Raw genomic sequence first — 21,386 nt, 5'->3', positions numbered from 1 at the left:
ACATGCAAGAGCGTAGGGAAGGCTGAGAACTGAGCGTCACTTTGGTGAATACAGACCTCGTAGACACAGACGTTGGGCTGGTGTGGTTCTGACTTTCAACCTAGCATTTAAAGACCTCCAACATTTTCTCAACACTCACTACATGCTATAGGTGCCTCACCTTATGTTTTCTGATTCATGGCTCCAGTGCCTGGCTCTCACAGAGCAGTCCAGTGCCACATGGGCCCACCAGGCTATTTACCTGCCAGCCATCCTGAGGATGCACTGGGTGGAATCCCACATTTGATCTGGGTTAGGGGTATGCTCTGGGCTAGAGGGATTTGCTCAGGGCCACTCAGAAAGGGGTGCAGCTGGGATACAGCCTTTCCCTTAAGGGTCAGTGGCATCCGTAGGCACCGGCAGGGCATGGCAAGGTTGCCCTGGTCAGCTCCGAGGAACGGGAGCTTCTCAGGGATGCTCCCTCCAGCTCTGCCTCCTGCACCTCCAGCCTTGGGGTGGGTCTCATAAGGGAGGATGGCAGGCCCGCTTTGCTAGAGGAAGCAGGGGTATTTAATAAGGAAACAGAGCCATGGCGGGGGGGGGGGGCAGTGCCAGGGAGGCTCCTAGGAGTAATTTTACAGGGAGAGGGTCATTGAGAGATTCCCTGAGAGGAACTAAGTGCCTCCTCAGTTTTCCAGAAATTATCTGCAGCTGTAAAGGGGCCAGGTTAGGGGGTGGGGGGGTGGGGGGGAGGAGGGGAATCCGTTCAGGCCCGTTCAGGTGAGCTCATTCTGGCCTGGTTCAAAGATAGCTAAGACTCGGTCTTGATTTGAAGACCAGTGAGTGCCTCAGAGGTGACATCAGAGAAAGGAGATACAGGGAGAACTGAGTTCAAATCCAGGATCCAGCTAACTTAGTCATCTCAGACTAAGGACTTGGTACCTCAGTTTCCTCATCACTAAAACATGTATAGTAATGTCTGCCTCACAAGACTGAGAAGATTAAACAGCATGCAGAACACAGGAGGTACTGGGAAAGGCTTGCTTCTTTTCCTAAACACACACCATAAACCAGACAGAGGAAGGGGACAGGAAACCTTGATGACTTGACCGTAGCCTTATGCCTGACACTGCTGAAGAGCACAGAGAGTGCTGACCTTGATGTACCCAAGTCTCATTTGGGGGTTGCAAATAGCAGTGCTGAGACCGGTTCTCCTTTGTCCCAGCATGGGGACTTTTGCACCTCACCACAAAGGGCATCAGACAAACTGAGAAGTTAACCACCGCCCTCCCCATCCCCCACCCCCTCACTACCGCTGTCTGTAAATGAGGTGACTAACCCTGGAAGATCTCTTCTTGCTCTAGGCACAGTGGCGTCAGTGACAGTCTTTCCACCCCACCCAGTGTCCAAGATGTGCTGAGTGCTAAGTAGCCACCTCCAGTTCCCGTGACGCGCACTCAAATCGGGGCCAGATGGTGGATGTAGGAGACGCCCAGGGAATGACCCTCGGTGCAGACTCTGCAGCCACTTGCCTTGGGGGACCCTCAAACCGCCCACAAGCCTGGGCCCCAAGCCCACCTGTACCGCTGCCGCTCACTGCCCAGCTGGAAGTGTTCATAATGAAATGAGGTCTGGCGGCCTTCCCAGTCCTGCAGCTCCACGCGAAGCAGATAGGCTGCCCGGCTGGTGAGGCGGTGCACGGCCTCATTGCCCAGCCAGTGCTCTCGGGCCACATTACCAAAACCCTGCGGGGAGGAGAGGAAAGGGTGGCTGTGTGCTGAGGAGGGAGGTGGCGGCGTCTGTGGTTGAGGAGCAGGGCTAGCCAAGACTCCGCCCCCTCCCGTCCCCCCTCCCCCTCCGGCTTATCCAAGGTCAGTGCCTAATGAGTGACTTCATAAGAACAGTGCGCACAGGCCTGGGGTAGGGACACCCCTCCCCCCCCCCAGCGGAGAACAAAGATAAGATGTTTGTACATTTTAAACCCACCAAAAAGGACTGGAGCCACATTCCTCTGAAGCCAGAAACACTCAAAACTCATTTGTGGCGATAGAAATTGAAATCGCTAGAGGGACTGGCTCAGTGGGGGAAGAGCAATTGCTGTGCAAGAGTGAGGGCCTGAGTTAGAATCCCCAGTCCCCATGAACAGAGTGGAGAGGGGCGGCGTCTCGGAGGCTTGCTGGCCGCCAGCCTAGCTCCAGTTTTAGTAAAAGACCCTAACTCAGGAGAGCAAGGCAGAGAAAGACAGAGCAGGACGACGGTCCGCCTTCCACTGGCCTCCCAGCATGAGTGGAAGCACAAACACATGTGTGCATACGGGCAAACTCACACTCACAGATAATAAAATAAAAAGAAACAGCCGCTACCTCTGGGAACACGCCTATGGGGAGGGGGGCGGCATAGGGAGCTTTCCAGGTGCTGGAAGCTGGGTGTTTAGCTGTGAATGGCGGTCACATGTTTGTGCCTGAGCCTGCGGGGACCTTGCTGCTTTATTCAGCTGCTGCACGCCGATTAAGCCCTCGGCAGGAGGGAAAGGCTGAGCCAGCTGCTAGGCAGGGGAGGCAGAGCACATTTTTTCCAGAGGCAGGACAGGGGCTGGACAGTTTCAGCAACGGAGAAATTCAAGGCTACAAGTCCTCAGAGCGTCATTGTGACCCAAGCTCCAGGCTGGCAAGAAACCAAAGCCGTTTGCCAGAGCAATCTGTCAGGACCAAGGACAGGGGCTCGCTGTGTCCACTTGGTCTGCAGGCTGCCTAAAGGCAGCCACTGTAAATCCTCATCTAGAGGGTCTCTAGTGGACACTGATTCCTCATGAATATCTTTTTCTACTTCTTATACTTTTGAAAACTTTAAGGGCTTTTAAGTCAGCTTGCCAAGGTCCTATGTTCAAACCTTAACCGAAAACCTAACATTGGAAGGCAGCTGAGCACTCTTTGGCATCCAAGTGTTCTTTGAAGCAGCCCCACTTTCAAGAATTTGTCTTAACTGGGTGTGGTGGTACACACCTATCACCCCAGCATCGTGAAGGTGGAGGCAGAAGGACCAGAAGTTGAAGGTCATTTTCTTCTACAAAGAGAGTTTGAGGTCAACTTGCAATATGTGAAATCCAAGAAGAGGAGGAGGAAGAGGAGAAATTTGTCTTGCAGGTGTGTTACAGATGTATGCAAAGATGAGGAAATTTGAAGAGCCTGGTGGCATTCAGAAGGCAGAGGCAGGTGGATCTCTGTGAGTTCTAGGCCAGCCTGGTCTACATAGTGAGAGTTCCAGGATAGTCAGTGCTTTGTAGACAAACTTTATCTCAAACAAACAAACAAACAAACCACACCAAAAAAATGATGAGGGTTTTTTTTTTCTGTTTCATTTTCTGTGTGTGTGTTGAGATAGGATCTCTCACTACTGGCCTGGAGCTTGAAATTCACCTAGGCTGCTTAGTGTTTGAGGTCCAGGGATCTGTAACCACAGATGCATGCCACCCTTCTCAGCTTTCTTTTTTCTTTTTAAGATTTATCTATTTATTTATTTATTTATTTATTTATTTATTTATTTATTACATAGCCAATGTTCTGGCTGCATGTGTGCCGGCTTGCCTGAAGAGGGCACCAGATCTCATTATAGATGGTTGTGAGCCACCATGTGGTTTCTGGGAATTGAACTCAGGACCTCTGGAAGAACAGCCAGTGCTCTCTTAACCTCTGAGCCACCTCTCCAGCCCCTTCTCAGTTTTCTTATATGGGTTCTTGGAATCAAATTTAAGTCCCAGTGTTCACACAACAACCATTTCACTTACTAAGGTGCCTCCCCAGTCTCTCCTTGGGTTCTTTAAAAAGCATTATCAACACGCGTGTGCTACTTTTCCAAATATGAAAATAGAAGTTAAAATTCATTCTTAGGACACACGTGAGAAATGTCAAAGGGGCCTGAATGAGGCTGGGGTCTGGAGAAGCAAACGAGCCTGAGCAGTTGATTTTAGGTGAGCTGGGCTTTCACCCTGGGGAGAGAAAGGGCATGCCAGTGCCCACCCACAGCACCCGGCTGCACAGGCTCCGGGCTGGGAGCCCCTGGCACAGCATATTACCTCTTTGTATTCTTCCCAGGTCCTCTGGAAATTCACACTTCCATCCTCCCGGCGCTGGATGAGGGTCCAGCCACCTCCATCAGTCTCCATGTCACAGAACACCTGCGGGGACGGGAACGGCGCAGCTGGAAGCTCTTGGAGGTGCCATAAGCCAACTCTCTCAGGCAGCCTAAATGTAACTTGGCTGAACCCTGGTCCCCTCCAGCAACAATGAACCCGAGGTCAAGGACATCAGGGAAATCCAGACACAGACTCCACACCCACTGCCATCATCTTTCAAGGAGGCAGGTGACTCCCTCAGGGAAGTGGGGATGTTTATACTGCGAACTCTGCAAACCGACATTATTGTGAGACTTTCGGAATAGAGGCTGACATGCACAAGGTCTTCTCATTTGTTATTATGGTAGGGGTGCAGCCAGGGTCAAAGTTCACACTAGACACCGGACAGAAACAGCTTGAGGGAGGAAGGGCTTATTTTGCTCATGGCTTAAGAGCATTTTCAGGTCGCTGTTGCTTGGCATTCTGTGCTGGGACAAAACACTGTGGTGGTGTCGGTAAGTGTGTGTGATGGGTGTGTGTGTGTGTGTGTGTGTGTGTGTGTGTGATGTGTGTTTGCATGAGTGTGATATGTGTGTGTACGTGAGGAGTGTGTGTGTGGAGTATGTGTGTGTGTGTTTGCATGTGTGCGGTATGTGTGTGTATGTGGGGAGTGTGTGTGTGTGTTTGCATGTGTGCGGTATGTGTGTGTATGTGGGGAGTGTGTGTGTGATGTGTGTTTGCATGTGTGCGGTATGTGTATGTATGTGGGGAGTGTGTGTGTGATATGTGTTTGCATGTGTGCGGTATCTGTATGTATATGGGGAGTGTGTGTGTGTGTGATGTGTGTTTGCATGTGTGCGGTATGTGTGTGTATGTGGGGAGTGTGTGTGTGTGTGTGTGTTTGCATGTGTGCGGTATGTGTGTGTATGTGGGGAGTGTGTGTGTGATGTGTGTTTGCATGTGTGCGGTATGTGTATGTATGTGGGGAGTGTGTGTGTGATATGTGTTTGCATGTGTGCGGTATCTGTATGTATATGGGGAGTGTGTGTGTGTGTGATGTGTGTTTGCATGTGTGCGGTATGTGTGTGTATGTGGGGAGTGTGTGTGTGTGTGTGTGTTTGCATGTGTGCGGTATGTGTGTGTATGTGGGGAGTGTGTGTGTGATGTGTGTTTGCATGTGTGCGGTATGTGTGTGTATGTGGGGAGTGTGTGTGTTTGTGTGATGTGTGTTTGCATGTGTGTGATATGTGTATGTATATGGGGAGTGTGTGTGTGTGTGTGTGTGTGTGTGTGTGTGTGTGTGTGTGTGTGGTATGTTTTGTTTCAACTCATGGTAGACAGGAAGCAGAGAGTGAAGAAAGACTGATGTTTGAAACGTGTGTTCCTACTGATCCACTTCCTCCAAGTAGACTCTATTGCCTACACTTTCCAGAACCTTCCAGAAAAGCATGCCACCTAAGAACTAAGTATTCACTCAGCTCATGACCTCAAGAGAGAGAGGTCAATGCAAGCAGAGGGAATCTGGATGCAGTGTAGATCCAGGAAGTACTGTTCCTATGGGCAGACTGTGGACGGATGGCTTCTGAGCTAACCTGTGCTAACCTCTGTTCAAGGCAGGGGTTGTGTGTGTGTGTGAATAAGTCAAAGCGTCCTTTCTTCCAAAGGGCCGGCAGCCTACCACAGCTGAATCTTTCAGCCTGGGTTTGCTCACAAGTTCTTCCAACCGGTTCAGCACATGTTCACGAGGCAATGAGCTCTGGTGTGTTGCCTGGCCCCGCACCGAGTGAGTTGCTGGTAAATGGGAGATAGACCAGCTCACAGGGCTGCCTTTGGAGGAAGCTGTCTCCTGAGAACAATTGTTTGAATAGCCATAAGGAGAAAGTCACTGGAGATCCCTGGAAGGCTTCCTGGAGGAGGTGGTTTTGGAAAAGGGTATCAGATGATGTCATGTACCTCCAAGTAGTGGTGGATGGAATTTTCAGAGGGGAGGGAGGAAGAGGGGGGAGAGAGAGCGCAGGCCTGCAGGAGGAGGGAAGGCACGGCACCTGTGGTAGGTGCAGAGGGGACAGGAAGCCCAGAGAGCTGTGAAGCTAAGTGAGACCAAAGACACACTGAGGTCTGAGCTCAGAACTCTTGTCTCTCCATCAGTGTTCCCAAATTCCAGCTGTTCACATCTACCTGAATTCCACCACAGCTGAGCTTATTCAACTTTGCGTATTTACTTTCAAAGGGCTGGCACTTCTGTGCTCACACCCAGAGGGTAAATAAATGGCTGTCCAGGAAGGAAGGAAGCCTTATCAGTACTGTAAAGGGAAAGGCAGAGACAATCACTCACCCAGATGGCAGAAAGCAGGAGAAAAGCGAGAGCTTTGTGAAGAACCAGGAAGGAGACTTTGGCAGGTGATGTGGGTAGCACAAAAGCCAATCTGGGGGGTCAAACAAGGCTGCCCCCCTTCCCCAACATATGCAGAAAGTCAGACTGGGACTGCAAGGGGACCACGCCTATTCTTCCGGCCTGCCCCAGACCTTGTGCCTGACACTTGTACTTCCCCCGACTTCCCTCAAGGGGGAACAGTCAAGCTCAGGACAACCTTGGAGCCTCTCACCAGATGGTGGCACCCCATCAGCCCATCACCAGCTTTACAGACCCAACTCCTGCTTCTCCTGGGCTGTGTGTGTAAATGGAATAACCTGCTTAGGCAAAGACAAATGGGAGTGCCCATGGCCATCAGTTACACGAGTGGCCACCATCTTTACCAACAAAGAACAGTTTCCTGAGAAGCCTGGTTTGAGAGAAGATGGTGACAAAGGGTAGACTGCTGCTGGCTTTGTGAACTTCGGCTACATCCTTTTCTCAGAAACACGCCTGGTGAGTTTCCGGAAACAGGGTTCGCTCCTTCTCCGGGCTCTTCACTAAAGCCTAGCGTTGATGGGTGGGGTGGGACGGTCTGTCAGGAAGCCCCCCAGTTCAGCTCTATCTCAAAGCCCTCACCTTGAGAGGTCTTGTCAGGTTGGCCCCATGGATGGTGTAGACGCCGCTGGTGCTGGCCCCCGAGCGCTTGATCTCTGCACAGTTCTGGAACAGCTGCTTAGGTACCTTTACGGAACCTGCAGTGGGGCAAAGCGAACATTAGCCAGAAGGCCAAGCAGGCGCGGCAGCTCGCGTCCCAGCACTCGGGCAGCAGAGGTAGGAAGATCTTCAATTCGAGACCCGCCTGCTCTGTGCACATCCTGGCTGGGGAGGAATGGAGACAGGAAGATGGAGGGGAGGGGATGGTGATGGGGGACCACAGAGGTGCGTGGGGCGGGGTCTTCACAGCATGCTGGTAATGTCCCTGGGTAGGAATAGAATAATTTCTGTGCAGGGGATGGGGCGAAGGGAGGGTCACTGGTACCCACTGTGACCTAAACTTGAGCTAAGGGTAGGGAGCACTCCACAGACAGAGCAAAAAAGCCTGGGCTTCTGCAGGGTCAGCAGCATCAAAGACCAGCTGGAGGAAGCCGACTGCAGGGCTGCGGTACAGCGCCTTGCCTGAGTGGAGCCGACTGGAGCAGGCCAAAGCAGGCAAGCCAAAGCTGGACAGAGGCTCCAGCACATGGAGAGGGCAGGTGACACTTCTCAGGGCAGGACACCGAAGCAAGGGATAAGGACGGACCCACGGGCGCCCTGCCTCCCTTTCCTGGAGTGTCTTTGGGAGGGAACCTGGGCTTTCTTGTGGCCCACTGGTAAGCTGATCTGCGGCAGCCCTGGTTAGAGATCCTTTGTCCTGCTCTTCCTGGAAGCTGACCACTGGCCCTCAAGGGCCCATGTACATCCTAAGCAATGTGCTTTCAAGACCAGGAGGCTACTAATCTAATGGAATTAAAATAACATGGACTCTACCATGACCCCAGGATATACAGGGAGTTAAAAATCCTCTGTCTAGAACTGGGCATGGTGGCACACGCCTTTAATTCCAGTGCTTGGGAGGCAGAGGCACGTGGGTCGCTGTGAGTTCGAGGCCAGCCTGGTCTACAAAGCAAGTCCAGGACAGCCAGGGCTACACAGAGAAACCCTATCTCCAAGAACCAAAAACCAAAAACCAAACCAAACCAAACCAAACAAAAAAACAAACAAAGGAACAACAACAACAAAAACTCTCTGTAGCTCATTTAGTAGGAATGAGATTCTTCTAGAACCCAATCTGTCTGAGAGGCAGGCGCCTAAGGATGGAGCTAAAGTTGTGGAGGGACAGATATCAATGCAAAATAACTGACAGGATGCTCCTGCGTCCAGGACTTCCTGCTTGGGCCTTCTACCTGGATGGTGGCTCTCAGATGCTGGCGTTGGTAGACATGCCGGAAGGAGGCTGTTCTATACAATAAAGGAAGTGTCTAGAATGTTTCAGCGGCCCTCAGGTCCCCACAGCCCCAAGGGAAAGGAAGGCCAGATAAATACAGGGAAGGTAACGGCTTGGAGGTAAGCAGGGCCAGGCCACGCTGTACCTAATGAATCAGGGCAGAGCTGGGAGCCGGCCTGCAGTTTCTGGCTCCCCTGTCTAAGGCGCTGTCTACAGCTCATTTCTGCAGTGAACAACAGCAACAACAATAACAGTGCAGTAGAAGTGCTTTTTACCTGGAACTACTGTGTTGGAGGGTTTGCTAGCAGCCAGGTTCTGCTGGGAGCATCTTGGGGTCAGGAAAAATGACTCAGGGGACAGCATAAGAATAAAGCAGGTAGCCAGGCGTGGTGTCATACGCCTTTAATCCCAGCACTCGGGAGGCGGAGGCAGGCGGATCACTGTGAGTTCAAGGCCAGCCTGGTCTACAATGTGAGTCTGGGATGGCCAAAGCTACACAGAGAGACCCTGTCTCAAAAAAAAAAAAAAAAAAAAAAAAAAAAAAAAAGCAGGACTGCTATGGAAGTGGAGCAGTTTGGTGGAATGGGGTCCCTGGCTGCTAATCTGTCCCGCTCCCCTCCCCTCTGGCTCCTAGGCGCTGTGCAGAGCCCCTGCCAGTGCAGCCTTCATCCTGTTCTCTGCTGAGAAGTGCTGGAGCAAGTGTCCTCTCATGTAGGTGAGAAATCAGACGCCTTGTGCATAAGCAGTGAAGTAAGCACTGGCTAGCCTTCCGCCTCTCCATCCCTCCCTGGGGCTGGGTGTCCCAGCTGAGCACAGGGAGGCCGGGCAAATGGTCTACTGCTTTAGTGTTACTTTTACACAGTGCACACTTGAGCTTGTGTCCCTGTCCTCACTTGGTGGCTCTGACTCTAAGATAGATAGCTGCGCATTTCTTTTTTTTTTTCTCTTGTCTCCCCAGCCACCGCTGCCTGTGAGAGAGCCCTGCAGAGTAGCCATTCTGGGTTCAGCATGCTCTGCCATCCTCTGTTCAACTCCCATTCACCCAGCCTCCCGTGGCTTCTCCATCTGTACAGAGGGCAAAACCAACCAAGCCCCAAAAGTCTTTTCCCGGTGACAGGCAGGCAGGTGGACAGCTGTTTGGACGGGGAGCGATTAGGTGCTTGACACAACCTCCTGCTGCACTCAGGGAACGATCATTCAGGCTCAGTGGGAGACAGGAGAGCTGCCCGCCTGCGGGGAGAGGCCCTGTCCCTGTGTGTGTGTGTGTGAGAAACCCACGCGTGGGACTCATGTGGATTGTTTCACTGCCAGGGCTGTGCACTGCCCCGTAATGGCTCCTGCTCGCTCTATAGTCTGTGGTTTAGAAGGCATCTACCTCCCTGACTCATGGCTTCGCTAGTCTGCTGGACTTAGCGTGAAGTCATGGTGGGATCCTCTGTCCCAGTTCCCTGTCAGCCTTGAACCCCTTCACGTGATTGAAACTGGGGACCTTACGGAAGACCCAGCCTCCCCTAAGGTGGTTTCAGACTGTCCCACAGCAGGAGCCCCTTTGGGTTTTCACCCACCAAGCCAGTATTCACTCCATACTAGCTGTTTTCTAAAAGAAGCTCTGCCCCCCATCAAGCCCCTCTTGTGCCCCCTGCTGGCCGTAGGCTGAAATGCCGTTTTCCTGGCTCAGCCCCTTAGCCTTCTGCAACGGTGTACCTGGCGATTGTGAGCCTTATTCCTTCTCCTTCCGGCGGAGACCTACCAAGCGGTAGGAAATTCTGCAGGGGGCAGGAAACATGACAGCTGTGTGCTGCTGAGTCCCTGCCACCAAAACCCCTGCCTGGCCCACAGTGGGTGCTCAAAAAAAAAAAAAAAAAAAAAAAAAAACCACTTGTTGACTGAGTCGCTGCTGACTGAACTGAGCATGGCAAAGAGACCCGTGGAGCAAGGTAGCCATGGTTCTCCTGTCTATGGCGGTCTGGGATACCACATTCCTACCCAATTCCATGCAACTCTCTATGCCTTGGGGCAGGAGCATTAAAAAAAACTCTTGGACTCACTGTGTCCAACTCTTCCATTCTATGGGGAAACTGAGGCCCGGAGTGGAACAGGGGCATAGCTAAGGTCTCCTAAGAGACAAAGGTTGAGTCTGAGTTGGCTACTGTCAGGGGCCACTGTGGACAGCATAATCACTGTTCCTTGCATTTCTCTTTTGCCGATGGTAGGAGAGAGGTGGCCTTCCCCATGATGGGTCCCTGCCCCCCCCAGTGGCTGAGCAGGCTACACACAGGCCTTCCCTCTTTGGCTCTCCACCGGGGGCCATGCGCAATCCCTCCCGCTCACCTGGGCGCTGGTCCTGGGCTACAATGCGCACCAGGCGCTGCATTAACTCCATCAGTTGCTGCTGCTGCTGCTGTAGGGAGGCAGAACTGCTGCTGAAGGCTTGCAGATTGTGCTTCAGGTTAGTCAGGGGCCCGGTCCGGTTGGCCAGGAGGTTCTGCAGTTGTTCCTTCTTTTCTTGGAGGTTGTTCATCTGGGCCTGATGCTGTGCCTCCAAAGCCTGCAGCCTGCTTTCCAGTGCTCTGCCAGGTGGGACACACAGGGGGTGAGCCCCAGGTCTCTACCTCCAGCATTCACCCCACCTCTAGTTTCCCTGGGGCTGAGTATGACAGCTACACACACTGGGCAGAGGCTTAGAGATGCTCAGCGTCTGGCTCAGGGTCACACAGCCTTGTGGTCGGTGTGCACTATAGTTCAAATCAAGGGAGAGAGGCTGTGGAGTCATACGAAAAGGAGCGAATGGAGGGATGAGGTCAGGATGGAGGGACACAGCAACAAGCTGGCAGCCATGAGCACAAGCCCAGAAGTGATGTCTTTTGCCCGTGTGTGTCCAGCCCCAAAGGAGATAGTCTCTGTGGAGTCTGGGAGTGATGCTGCTTATATGAGAGAAAGGAGAGGCATAGTAGATGCCCAACAGCTAGGTCTGGTCCAGTCTGCTCCAAAGCAACTTCTTTGCTTGTAGTACTAGGGGTGGAACCAGGCTTCTGGGTCCTACTAAGCAAGAGTTCTGCTTCTGAGTTAAGCGTCAGCTGCTTGCTTTTACATCTTACAGGTCTCTTAGCACAATAAGCACAAGAGAAATTCTGGTACAGAAAGCAAAGGCATGGTTAAGAAAAGTAAGCCTTTCCTCTTTAGGCACTCTCTCTTCCTTCAGTGGGAGAGGAGGTATGGGAGGTCGTACCACTGGGTAAATAGTAAAAAGCTGGAAATGACCTTAATGTTTCACTGACTGAGGACTGGGAAATAGACCCTAAGGAACTCTGGGAAGTCGGCAGAAGGGGCAAATGTGCATCACTCAATTGCAGAACCAAGCTATGGGCCTTGGGTGTCAGATTCCCCAGCCTTGCCTCTACCCCATGGCTATTTTTGTCTGTGTAAGTTCCGGTGTCCTCAAAGCATACTTGTACAGAACACTAGACTGACGGTGAGGCAGATGCTGGGAACTGCTCTCTCTGGGATGGCGTGCGTCAGGTTGGGTACTTACAGTCATGGGAACCAGTTAAAGTTCACCATGAGGATTGTAGTGTGTGAAACTTGTATCTTGATAAAGTAATGAAAAATTAAAGCAGAAAGAGAGAGATGGGTGTGGTGGCACAGGCGTATCATTCCAGTGCCAGAGTCTGAGGCAGGGGATAGCAAATCTGAAGCCAGCCAGGCTACATGGTGAGAACTTGCCTCAAGCAAAATGAATCAGAACAGACAAACTGACAAGAAAGAAAGAGAACAACAAAAACTCCAAACAAGGGCAGTGTGTGTGTGTGTGTGTGTGTGTGTGTGTGTGTGTGTGTGTGTATGTTGTGTGTGTGCGCGTGCTGGTAATGATGATGGGAGGGCTAGGGTTTGAGGATTAGCTTAGCGATAGAGAGCTTACTTAGCATGTGCAAGGAACTGGGTTTGATAGCTTGCGCCACAAAAAGAAGGAAGGTGGGAAGGCGGGGCTGGAGAGATGGCTCAGTGATTAAGAGCACTGCCTGCTCTTCCAAAGGTCCTGAGTTCAATTCCCAGCACCCACACAGCAGCTCACAACTGTCTGTAACTGCAGGATCTGACACTCTCACACCAACGGGAAAAGGCATGCATGGCCTCTGTTGATACCAGATGCTGGAAGCCAGGCCTGGTGCTGCCTTGTTTGGACTCCAAGCTTAACTCTGATCCTTACCTAGCCCCAACCTCGCCCCAGCTTTGTCCCTTGTCCTAGCTTTTTCCCACAGTGGTCCTTTATCCAACATTGGCCAGGTCCAGCTTCTCGACCCAGCTCACCTGTTGCGGCCCTGTAGCCGGTGCAGCTCCTGGCTCTGTGTCAGCATCAGCCTCTCCAGCTTGTTGGTGGACACTGAGCCCTCAAGCATGTGGCTCATCATGCGTGATGTCTGGTTCAGGACCTGCCCCAACAAACAGGGGGTTTGTAAGGTCATGTGCTATGTAGGCTCAAAGGCCTTTCACTCTTTTTGGGGGGGCTGGGGGCTTTGAGGGGGAGGCTGCCACTCTTGAGCTTGCCAATTCATTGCCACGTTCTATCTGTGAGTTTCCACGGTTACGCGCTTGCTACCTGTGGCCACTCTTGAGCTTGCCAATTCATTGCCACGTCCTATCTGTGAGCTTCCATGGTTATGCGCTTGCTACCATTCACAGGAGCTACCTTACTTAATCTAATTTGCCCTTCTTCATTACTACTTTTGCACATCAGGGCTGATCTCCTAGCTGTAGGGGCTCCATAACTTGGACCCCTCACCCATCCCGTCAGCCCCATCTTCCAAATGGCCCCTTTCCTCTGAGGTCATATCAGATTTTGGCCTCTCCTAGGCCAACTTGACAGCCCATAGATACCCGAGGGAATCCCCGTTATAGGGGACTTTTTATCACATTGGCCTGTGTACGTCTGTGGGGCATTTTTTTTTATTGTGATTGATGTGGGAGGGCCCAGGCCACCGTGAGTGACGAGACATCTGGGCAGGTAGTCTCGAGTTGTATAAGAAAGCAAACCAAGGAAGCCACTGAGAGCAAGCCAGTGTGCAGCATTCCTCCACGGTTCTCTCTCCTGCCCTTGCCTGAGTTCCTGCCCTGACTTCCCTCTGTGATGGACTGTGACCTGGAAGTGTAAGTTATATAAACCCTTGCCTCCCTAGCTTGCTTTTAGCCATGGCGCTTATCACAGCAACAGAAAGCCAGCTAGCTCACTGTCTGCTGTCACTCACCCCGTGTCCTCAGGGCTCCCGGCTTCTCCCTTATCCTCCGTCGTCATCCCTTTCCTATACAGCTGCCTCCCACTCTACCCATACACCCAGCACACGTCTCTTTCTCTGCATCTTGGTGAGTTCCAGGGCAACCGACCCTTGATTGATTTGCTTACTGCACTATATTGGAACCAGCGTCTGGCATGGTGTCTGGCATGCAGGAGAGCTTTAGCAAACAGTGGCTCCTTCCTCATCCTGCCCCCCAACCCCATCTTGGCTGCCCTGCTCGGCCTGCTGAGGTCACGTGTTCTCTTTATCATCCAGGTCTCCCAGTGTGCTCTAATCGCTGGGGCAGGGCTTTGTCAGTGTTGCCACTGCCCAGTGCCCACACAGCCTTGGCACTGAGCTTCCACAGAGGGCTCAGACCTAGTGCAGGTGGGGCTGGCCGACCATGTGGATGCAGAGAAGGGACCAGGGGGGCTTTGGGCACAGAGAAGGCCGGACCTCACCAGGACAGCGGCAGAGTCAGAAAGCCTGGAGGAGCAACCTGGACCTCTGGTGGCTCTCCTGTTACCTGTGCCTCCAAAGCAGTCAGCTTGTGGGTCTGAGCCGTGGTCTGATTCATGAGGTTGGCGCCCAGTGCCAGCATGGTGGTTGTCTGGTTCTGCACTATGTGCCGTTGGGTCTGCGCCAGGTCTGACATCAAGTTCATCCGGATGGACCGCTCCAGCTGCAGGGAGACAGAGGGCTGTGGGGGAAAGGGCAGGAGCTGGGGGAAGCCGCCTGTCCATCCCACCCACGGCGCTCCATGGCAGAGCACAGAGCTACAGCTAGGGGTGGACACCCGGCTGAGGATGTGCCATGCCAGGCCACTGCTCCCTTCTCCTAGGTTTCCCCCACTGCCCTCTGTCTTTATTCTTGTTCCAAACAAGTTTGTCCCCCACTGGGAAGCCAGAAGAATCCCACTGAAACTAGGTAAGCCACACCCCTCCTTGGCTCTCTGTTAACTCTAGATTCTCATCTCACAGGAAAAGCTGAAAATCTTGACTTGTAGTTTCCTCCATCGCTAGCTTCCCTGCCCCCAGTCCCTCCATCTTTCCTTCAACTCCAGCGGCGGTAGCCCCACACATCGCTCCTATACAAGCATAAACCAACCTTAGGGCTTCGAACATACCACACGCCTGTACTTTAGAAGCCTCTTTCCACTCACATGGCTCACTCCCTCAATTCATTGCAGTGGTGCCACACACAAGCTTCCTCTTCCTTTTTTTTTTTTTTTTAAATCTTTCTTACCTTCCAGAATGTCAACTACATCAAGCCAGGGATAGAATCTTGCTCAGTAAGTATTTCATCAGTACATATAACACAGCACCAGGTATTCAGAAAGTGCTCAGTAATTGTGTTTAAGGGCTTGACGGGGGGGGGGGGGGGTGAGGGGTGGGAGTAGGGGTGGGGGAAGAGCAAGGGTCAGAGTGCAGGCTTCATGCTCTGCTTTCCCTCTAGAGGAGAGCCAGCCTGCTGTGGCGGGAGTTGGGTGGGGGTGGGGCTTACACCTTTCCCTTGTACAGACTTCAGGTCCTTATCTGCCAAGCTGAACTTTCTTTTAGCCCCGTTGTCTGCCAAACAGGGCTGAACTCACAGCATCCAAGTGTCCCGGATGCCATGAGCATCTTTACTTTGGCAGGGCTATATTCTTCCTAATGTTCATCTGCCTGGAAGCAGATCAAGTTGGAGAGGTGAACAGTGAGTGCTCAGGCTCAGCTGCTCCTTGGATGCTCCTGGCTGCTCCTACTGCTTGGGTCCCTCCTCTGTCACTCAGGCCAGAATTCAGGCTTCCATAAGGTTCACTGGAGCTGCTCAAAGGGTCCTTTGGAAGGTCAGCGCTCTCAGAGGGGGGTGGGGTGGGGAATCTTGACTATGAGTCACACTCACTCAGGCTAATTTTTTCTTCATTTCTCCCTCCTCTATTCACCCCATCTCCTCCCGCCGTGAGCACTTTGGGAGAAGTATGTGACGGGAGGCTGTTGGAACTTCCCAGAGTGTGGCCTATGGACCAGCCTCCCCTGGGAGCTGGTGAGAAATGTGGGTTTCCAGACCTAACTGGCCCAACACTACTGAAAGCAGAACCAGGGACAGGTGGCTGTGTGCTCGTTAATGAACCTCCAGCCAGATCTGAGACCTGGCAGTGGAGCGCACAGGGAAGATGGGTGGAGCGGTGTGGAGCTTCTCCAGGCCTCTGCCCTTCATCTCCTCCTTCCTCTGCCCTGTCACTGGTCCTAACCTTTCCTTGCAGCACATGGAAGACGTATGCTCACAGATCTTTCTAAAAACCTAGGACCTCACCTCCTGCAGCTGCCTTCCAATTTCTCAATTCCCAGAGCATTGGTCATCTCCTTCTGTTTTGTCTGAGACAGGGCCTCTTATTCATGCCTGCTGAGTAACTGGCCTGATGAGCTTCTGGGGGATTTTCCTGGCTTCCCCCTCCCCGCCCCCCCCCCCCATCTTTCAGGAGTGCTGCATTTACATGCATGTGCTGTCTGCATCTTGTCTTATGGCTTCTGGGAGTGGACATTCAGGCTCTCATGCTTGTATGGCCAGTGTTCTCTCCACTAGGCGGTCTCACTGGTCCTGTCCATGAGCCTTTGATTCACTTTGTCATGATCTCCTTGGCATCATAAGGACCTATCACCATTATAGCTGCTGGACATAAACGCAAACGCATTCTCCTACCACAAGCCGGGCACCGCTGACTCCTCCCCCTTGTGGTACAGTCTTGGTCTCTTTGTCTTCTTCTTCTTTTTATTAATATTATTTTTTTTACTTACCCATTTATATTATTATACATATATAAAATAAACTACATAGAGCAAGAAGAACCACGAAACATTCATAGAGGTTTGGCTGTTTGTATTTGGAAACCTTGAAGAAAACATTTTCCTACCTTGGTGAGTCTAAAATTCTGAATGTAAATCAATATTCATCATATCTCATCTCTATCAATGTAAAACATCTATCTAGACCTAAAAACATCTGAACCTCTAATCAACTAAGCTTAATTGTGAAGCTAACCTATTTGGTCTTCAACCCCATCAGAGACATGAGGAGGAATAAAATTGGTTACCTGAGTAAAAGGAAGTGCAGGTTAGCAGCTTCTAAAATGAGAAGATGACAGAATAGTTTGCTGCCTGAGCAGTCACCCAAAATTCTCTGTAATGTTGGAGCATCGTCTTCAGCCTTCTGGCCCAATATATATGACAGACATATTTGTGAGGCAGGAGCTATTGAGGACTTGCTTACCCTGTCTTGACAGAGTTTGGTTGTAGACTCTACCTGCATCCAAGCTTGCCTATTTTTAGGCAGAATTCTGTCAGTGGTCAGAACGAGAACATTTTTCCCAGTGGCTTGTTTGCCACATTTGAAGCCATCTCCATAAGGAGGTTCTTTGATACTCATCATCTTCTTTGAGATAGGCTGGATGTGGCCAGGAGTTAACTTGTCTTATTGTCAATTAATCTTTAAAGTAATAAAAAGCATCTCTAAATGCCATATTCTGTAGGCCTCTGATGTTTTTGAAGACCTTATCTGGCTATTTACCTTACCTGTCTATAGAATCACACCTATCTGTACACCTAGGATGTATATTCTTGTGATATGAATAGACTAGTAATTGACATGACCGTGATTTGATCAATTGACAATTAACGTGTCTAACTTAACTTATTCCTAAATAGCCTGTAATAGCACTTTCAAAGTATTGGAGGTAAACCTTGTATTCTACTTGAGTGGTATGGGTACAATACCTTATATTAGAGTAGAATATATATATATATATATATATATATATATATATATATATATATATATAGTGTGTGTGTGTGTGTGTGTGAAGAATAGTTTTACATTTGAATTCTATACCAATATATCAAAATTAAACTTATTTTGCATCAATATACAAATTTCTATACTAATGAATTAAAAATAACCTTCTGGGCACAGTTAAGGCCTTAAGTTGAGAAGTCGACTCAATAATCTACTTTTCGTCCTATCATCTCTGTATATTTCTATATTCCTCATTCTTTCTTTTTAGCCCCTATCTCCAAACCTAAGAAAGAAAGATAAAGGAAAGGAGAGACATCCCTGAGTCCAACCTCGTTTTTTCTCTGGATAAGACCAATAGTAACTTATAACCAACTTCCATCTCTTTGTCTTCTTGTTCCTTCTTTCCCTAGGCCAGGGGTCCTCAAGAAGGGGCCAGAGGGTGTGTGAAGATGTCTCAGGAGCCCATGATACTGAGTGAGTGCGAGGTGACATTGACCATGGATTTGTGATTACAATTTGACATTTCCATCAACTTCAGCTCAGGCCACAAAAAAGCAGAGAAATTCTAAATGCTCACCTCCTTAGCACACAGTACCTTTCTTTCTTCCTTGCTCAGTGTGACTATGGAATTATGGGAGTTATCAACCCATCACTGGATGGGGCAACAACTCCACTGTCAATGTGGTTTTTAATATGGATTATACTTACAGTATTATTAGATGCTCTGCTAAGGGCCTTGACTTTACTTCTTTTGTGTGTGTTTGTGTGGCCTTTTGGGACAGCGTCTTGCTCTATAGCCTAACATTTGGGAGGCAGGTCTTGAACTCACAGCAATCCTCTTGCTTTAGTCTCCTGAGTGCTAGGGTCGTGGGTGTGTACCACCAAACCTAGTTGATTTCATTTGTTTCTAAGAAAATTCATAGGCTTTCTGTGAGGCCAGATACTGAAGGACCCTGCAATCCAGACACACTGCGGTGCTGCCTGTGCGCTTTGGCTACTCTTGGGACTTTCACAGCTCATGGCCCCACCATTTCCTATGAGGAACTCTTCCTGGACACCCCTCCATATCCAAACAGGTTTCCAACAAGCACCTCTAACACTGGATATGGGGGAGCACTCATATGACTCCAGCACTTGGAGGTAAACAAGAGGATGAGCAATTTAAGGCTATCCTCAGCAACAGGGTGAATTCAAGGCCAGCCTGGGTTACAGTGAGACCATGTCTCAGAAGAACCAAACAAGTAGCTTCTCCAGCACCTGACACGGGCCTCTGAGGCCTCCTACCTTTTATGGCCCTGTAGCTCTCAGCTTGCTCCGATTTTGTTCACCTCAGTGAAAGGCCCCATCCCTTCCTGAAGCTCCAAGCCCAGACCTTAATCTTGACTTCCCTCTCTTTTGTTCACTCCGCACATCCTGGGGTTAAGTCTGTCAGCTGAGATCCCAGTAAAAGTTTCCAGTCTGATCTCCTCCTGGCTGGGCTTCCTAGGGACACTACTGAGTGGCTGGCTGGGGCCTACCAATGGCTCGGGTGCACAGAGCAAGGCTGTGTCTGTGTTTAAATACTTCTGCTCAGCATGAGCCTTCCAGAGCCTGGGTCAGCAAGTTCATTCCTGAGTAGAGAACTTTCTAGACACTTCTCTACACTTCAGAGCCAAGGTCACCGCTCCTACCCAGGCTCGGTTCCTAGTTAGAATCCACATACAGGAAACCCGAGCTTCTTCTGGGTCTCCCTCATGTCTATAGAGCAGGACTGAGGACTCTGGGTGACTTAGGGCCCTCTTGAATCATTAGGGCTCCCTAAAAGCAGACTCACCAATTTTCCCCAGTGGGCCTGTGGCTGTAAGTAGCTGGGTGGGGCATAGGCCATCCACAGCTGGATCCTATTACCCGATCTGCCAGCCCACCCACGGGCCTGGGCCCTTGGCAGATAATCCCAGTCAGATGGCCTGGTTCAACCAGACTGGGGTTCTGGATACCAACAGCAGCCTAGACTGGCAGTGGGGGGAAGGGGGGTGCCGGTGGGGGAATAGCGTGAGGCCCAGGCACCAGGCAGGAGGGTCTGGTTTTATCTAGGCATCTCTCCACCATCAAGACCGTCGACACCTTCTCTAGCACCTTGGAGCAGCAAGTTCTTGTCCCTGAGCCAGCGGCGTACCCTGACCCCAGCCTACACTTCATCTTGGCCCTGGGCTTAAGGTCCAGCTCTGCTGCATTCCAGTTTGCGGGCCCTGGAGGGGTTTCCGCGTGCCCCTGGGCCTCATTTTACAAATACGTTCTATGGGGGCAGTAAGCACAACCCTGTAGGGAAGAGGGCATGTGCAAAGGGCAGAAGAGAGGGGAGGCAAGAAGAATCCCAACAGGCAGAGCGTAAGGAAGAAAGGAAGGACCACAGACCCGGGTGTGCGGCTTCGGCGGCCGAGCAGGTCCAAGCGAGCCTGTTTGCGCCTGTGTTATCTATATAAATGGATCTTAATCGGCAAAGAGCTGCATAGCTGAGCTCCAGTCACCCTGTGAGCTCCGCTCTCCATGAGAAGGAACAAATGAGTCCTTGCTGTGCCCAGTCACAGTGACGGGTTTCCAGAGTGAAAGACACAGACTCGGTGTCTGCAAATGTGGGCTTCTACCAATGGGATCTTTTAGTAAGTCATAATGTATCTTCACCAGGCCTCAAGTAGGAGTGTGTGACTTCAAAGGGACGTTTAGGGATGCTGAAATACCCTATGCCATGAGATAGAAGTACATGAATTTTCCTATATGTGGATATGTGGATTATGTCTCAATAAGAAGAAACTTGGGGCTGGAGAGATGGCTCAGAGGTTAAGCGCACTGACTGCTCTTCCAGAGGTCACGAGTTCAATTCCCAGCAACCACATGGTGGCTCACAACCATCTATAATGTGATCTGATGTGCACTGTATACATAATAAATAAACAAATCTTAAAAAAAAGAAGAAACTTGACAACACAAGGCTCTAAAATTTGCCCCAGATAAATACGTATTATTATATGAATTATATTCTCTCTCTCTCTCTCTCTCTCTCTCTCTCTCTCTCTTTTTTTTTTTTTTGGTTTTTTGAGACAGGGTTTCTCTGTATCCCTGGCTGTCCTGGACTCGCTTTGTAGACCAGGCTGGCCTTGAACTCACAGTGATCCGCCTGCCTCTGCCTCCCGAGTGCTGAAATTAAAGGCGTGTACCACCACACCCGGCCTATGAATTATAATTCTTACACCGATGTGGGACCCTGAATTTCTGGCACACTATCCTTGGCACAGGGAGTTGGGGATAGGCAAAGCTGACTAGTATTCTGATTGTTGGGCTCCTTCTAGACAAACGAGTTAATCTGCAGTAGTGATGAACATCATGAACCAAAGCAGGCAGGATGACCATTCAGGGCAAGCTGGCCAGGGTCATCTGAGCTGAGAGGATGAGACCCCAGCGGGAGGAAAGCCAGGAGGGAGGGATTTCAAGAAAGCAAGGACAAGGGCCTCAAAGTAGATGGGAGAGTGTGTAGGATTTGAAGACTGAGGCTTGCAACAGGGGTAGACTACGTGTGTCTTTTCTGGAGAAAAGATACGCAAAGCTCAGGATTCAGAAAAGCAACTGCTTATGGTTAGTGCAGAGCGAGTTGTGCCTCGGGACAGTGGTGGCCACCCCTCTGCCTATGGCAAGGCGGCCTCAGACAAGTGTGTCTACCTACCCGAACCTCTTCCTTGAAATAGTGATACTCATAGCTTCTACCCCCGGGGCTGCTGGGAACACTATTGAGAGACCTGGGTAAAACCAAGTTGGTATGGTTTATGTAACCAGTAGGTGACCAGCCCCTGTGGGTGTGCTGCAGGTCACCTCCTGGCAATGCTGGAGGTGTTGACCGTATGGCTGGGTTTCATCACTGCTGTTTTACAGAGCTTTTTCCGG

The 21,386-nt window shown here is 50.8% G+C and overlaps 1 protein-coding gene across 1 annotated transcript in view; it reads right to left on the bottom strand.

Moving 5' to 3' along the window:
* The window catches only part of ANGPT4 (angiopoietin 4), a 37,155-nt gene that overhangs the window by 4,129 nt on the left and 11,640 nt on the right, over positions 1-21,386 (bottom strand). The window contains exons 2-7 of the mRNA XM_084775334.1: positions 14,227-14,382; positions 12,739-12,860; positions 10,762-11,000; positions 7,083-7,198; positions 4,052-4,153; positions 1,558-1,724 (exon numbers count right to left, since the gene is read on the bottom strand). Coding sequence (XP_084631460.1) covers positions 1,558-1,724; positions 4,052-4,153; positions 7,083-7,198; positions 10,762-11,000; positions 12,739-12,860; positions 14,227-14,382 — 902 coding nt within the window. The remainder of the gene's footprint in view (positions 1-1,557; positions 1,725-4,051; positions 4,154-7,082; positions 7,199-10,761; positions 11,001-12,738; positions 12,861-14,226; positions 14,383-21,386) is intronic.

This window comes from Acomys minous (assembly GCF_964271855.1).
Source record: "Acomys minous genome assembly, chromosome: 3".
NCBI lineage: Eukaryota > Metazoa > Chordata > Mammalia > Rodentia > Muridae > Acomys > Acomys minous.
Note: the sequence above shows the minus strand (reverse complement) of the source record. Positions and strands in the feature narration are given on the sequence as shown.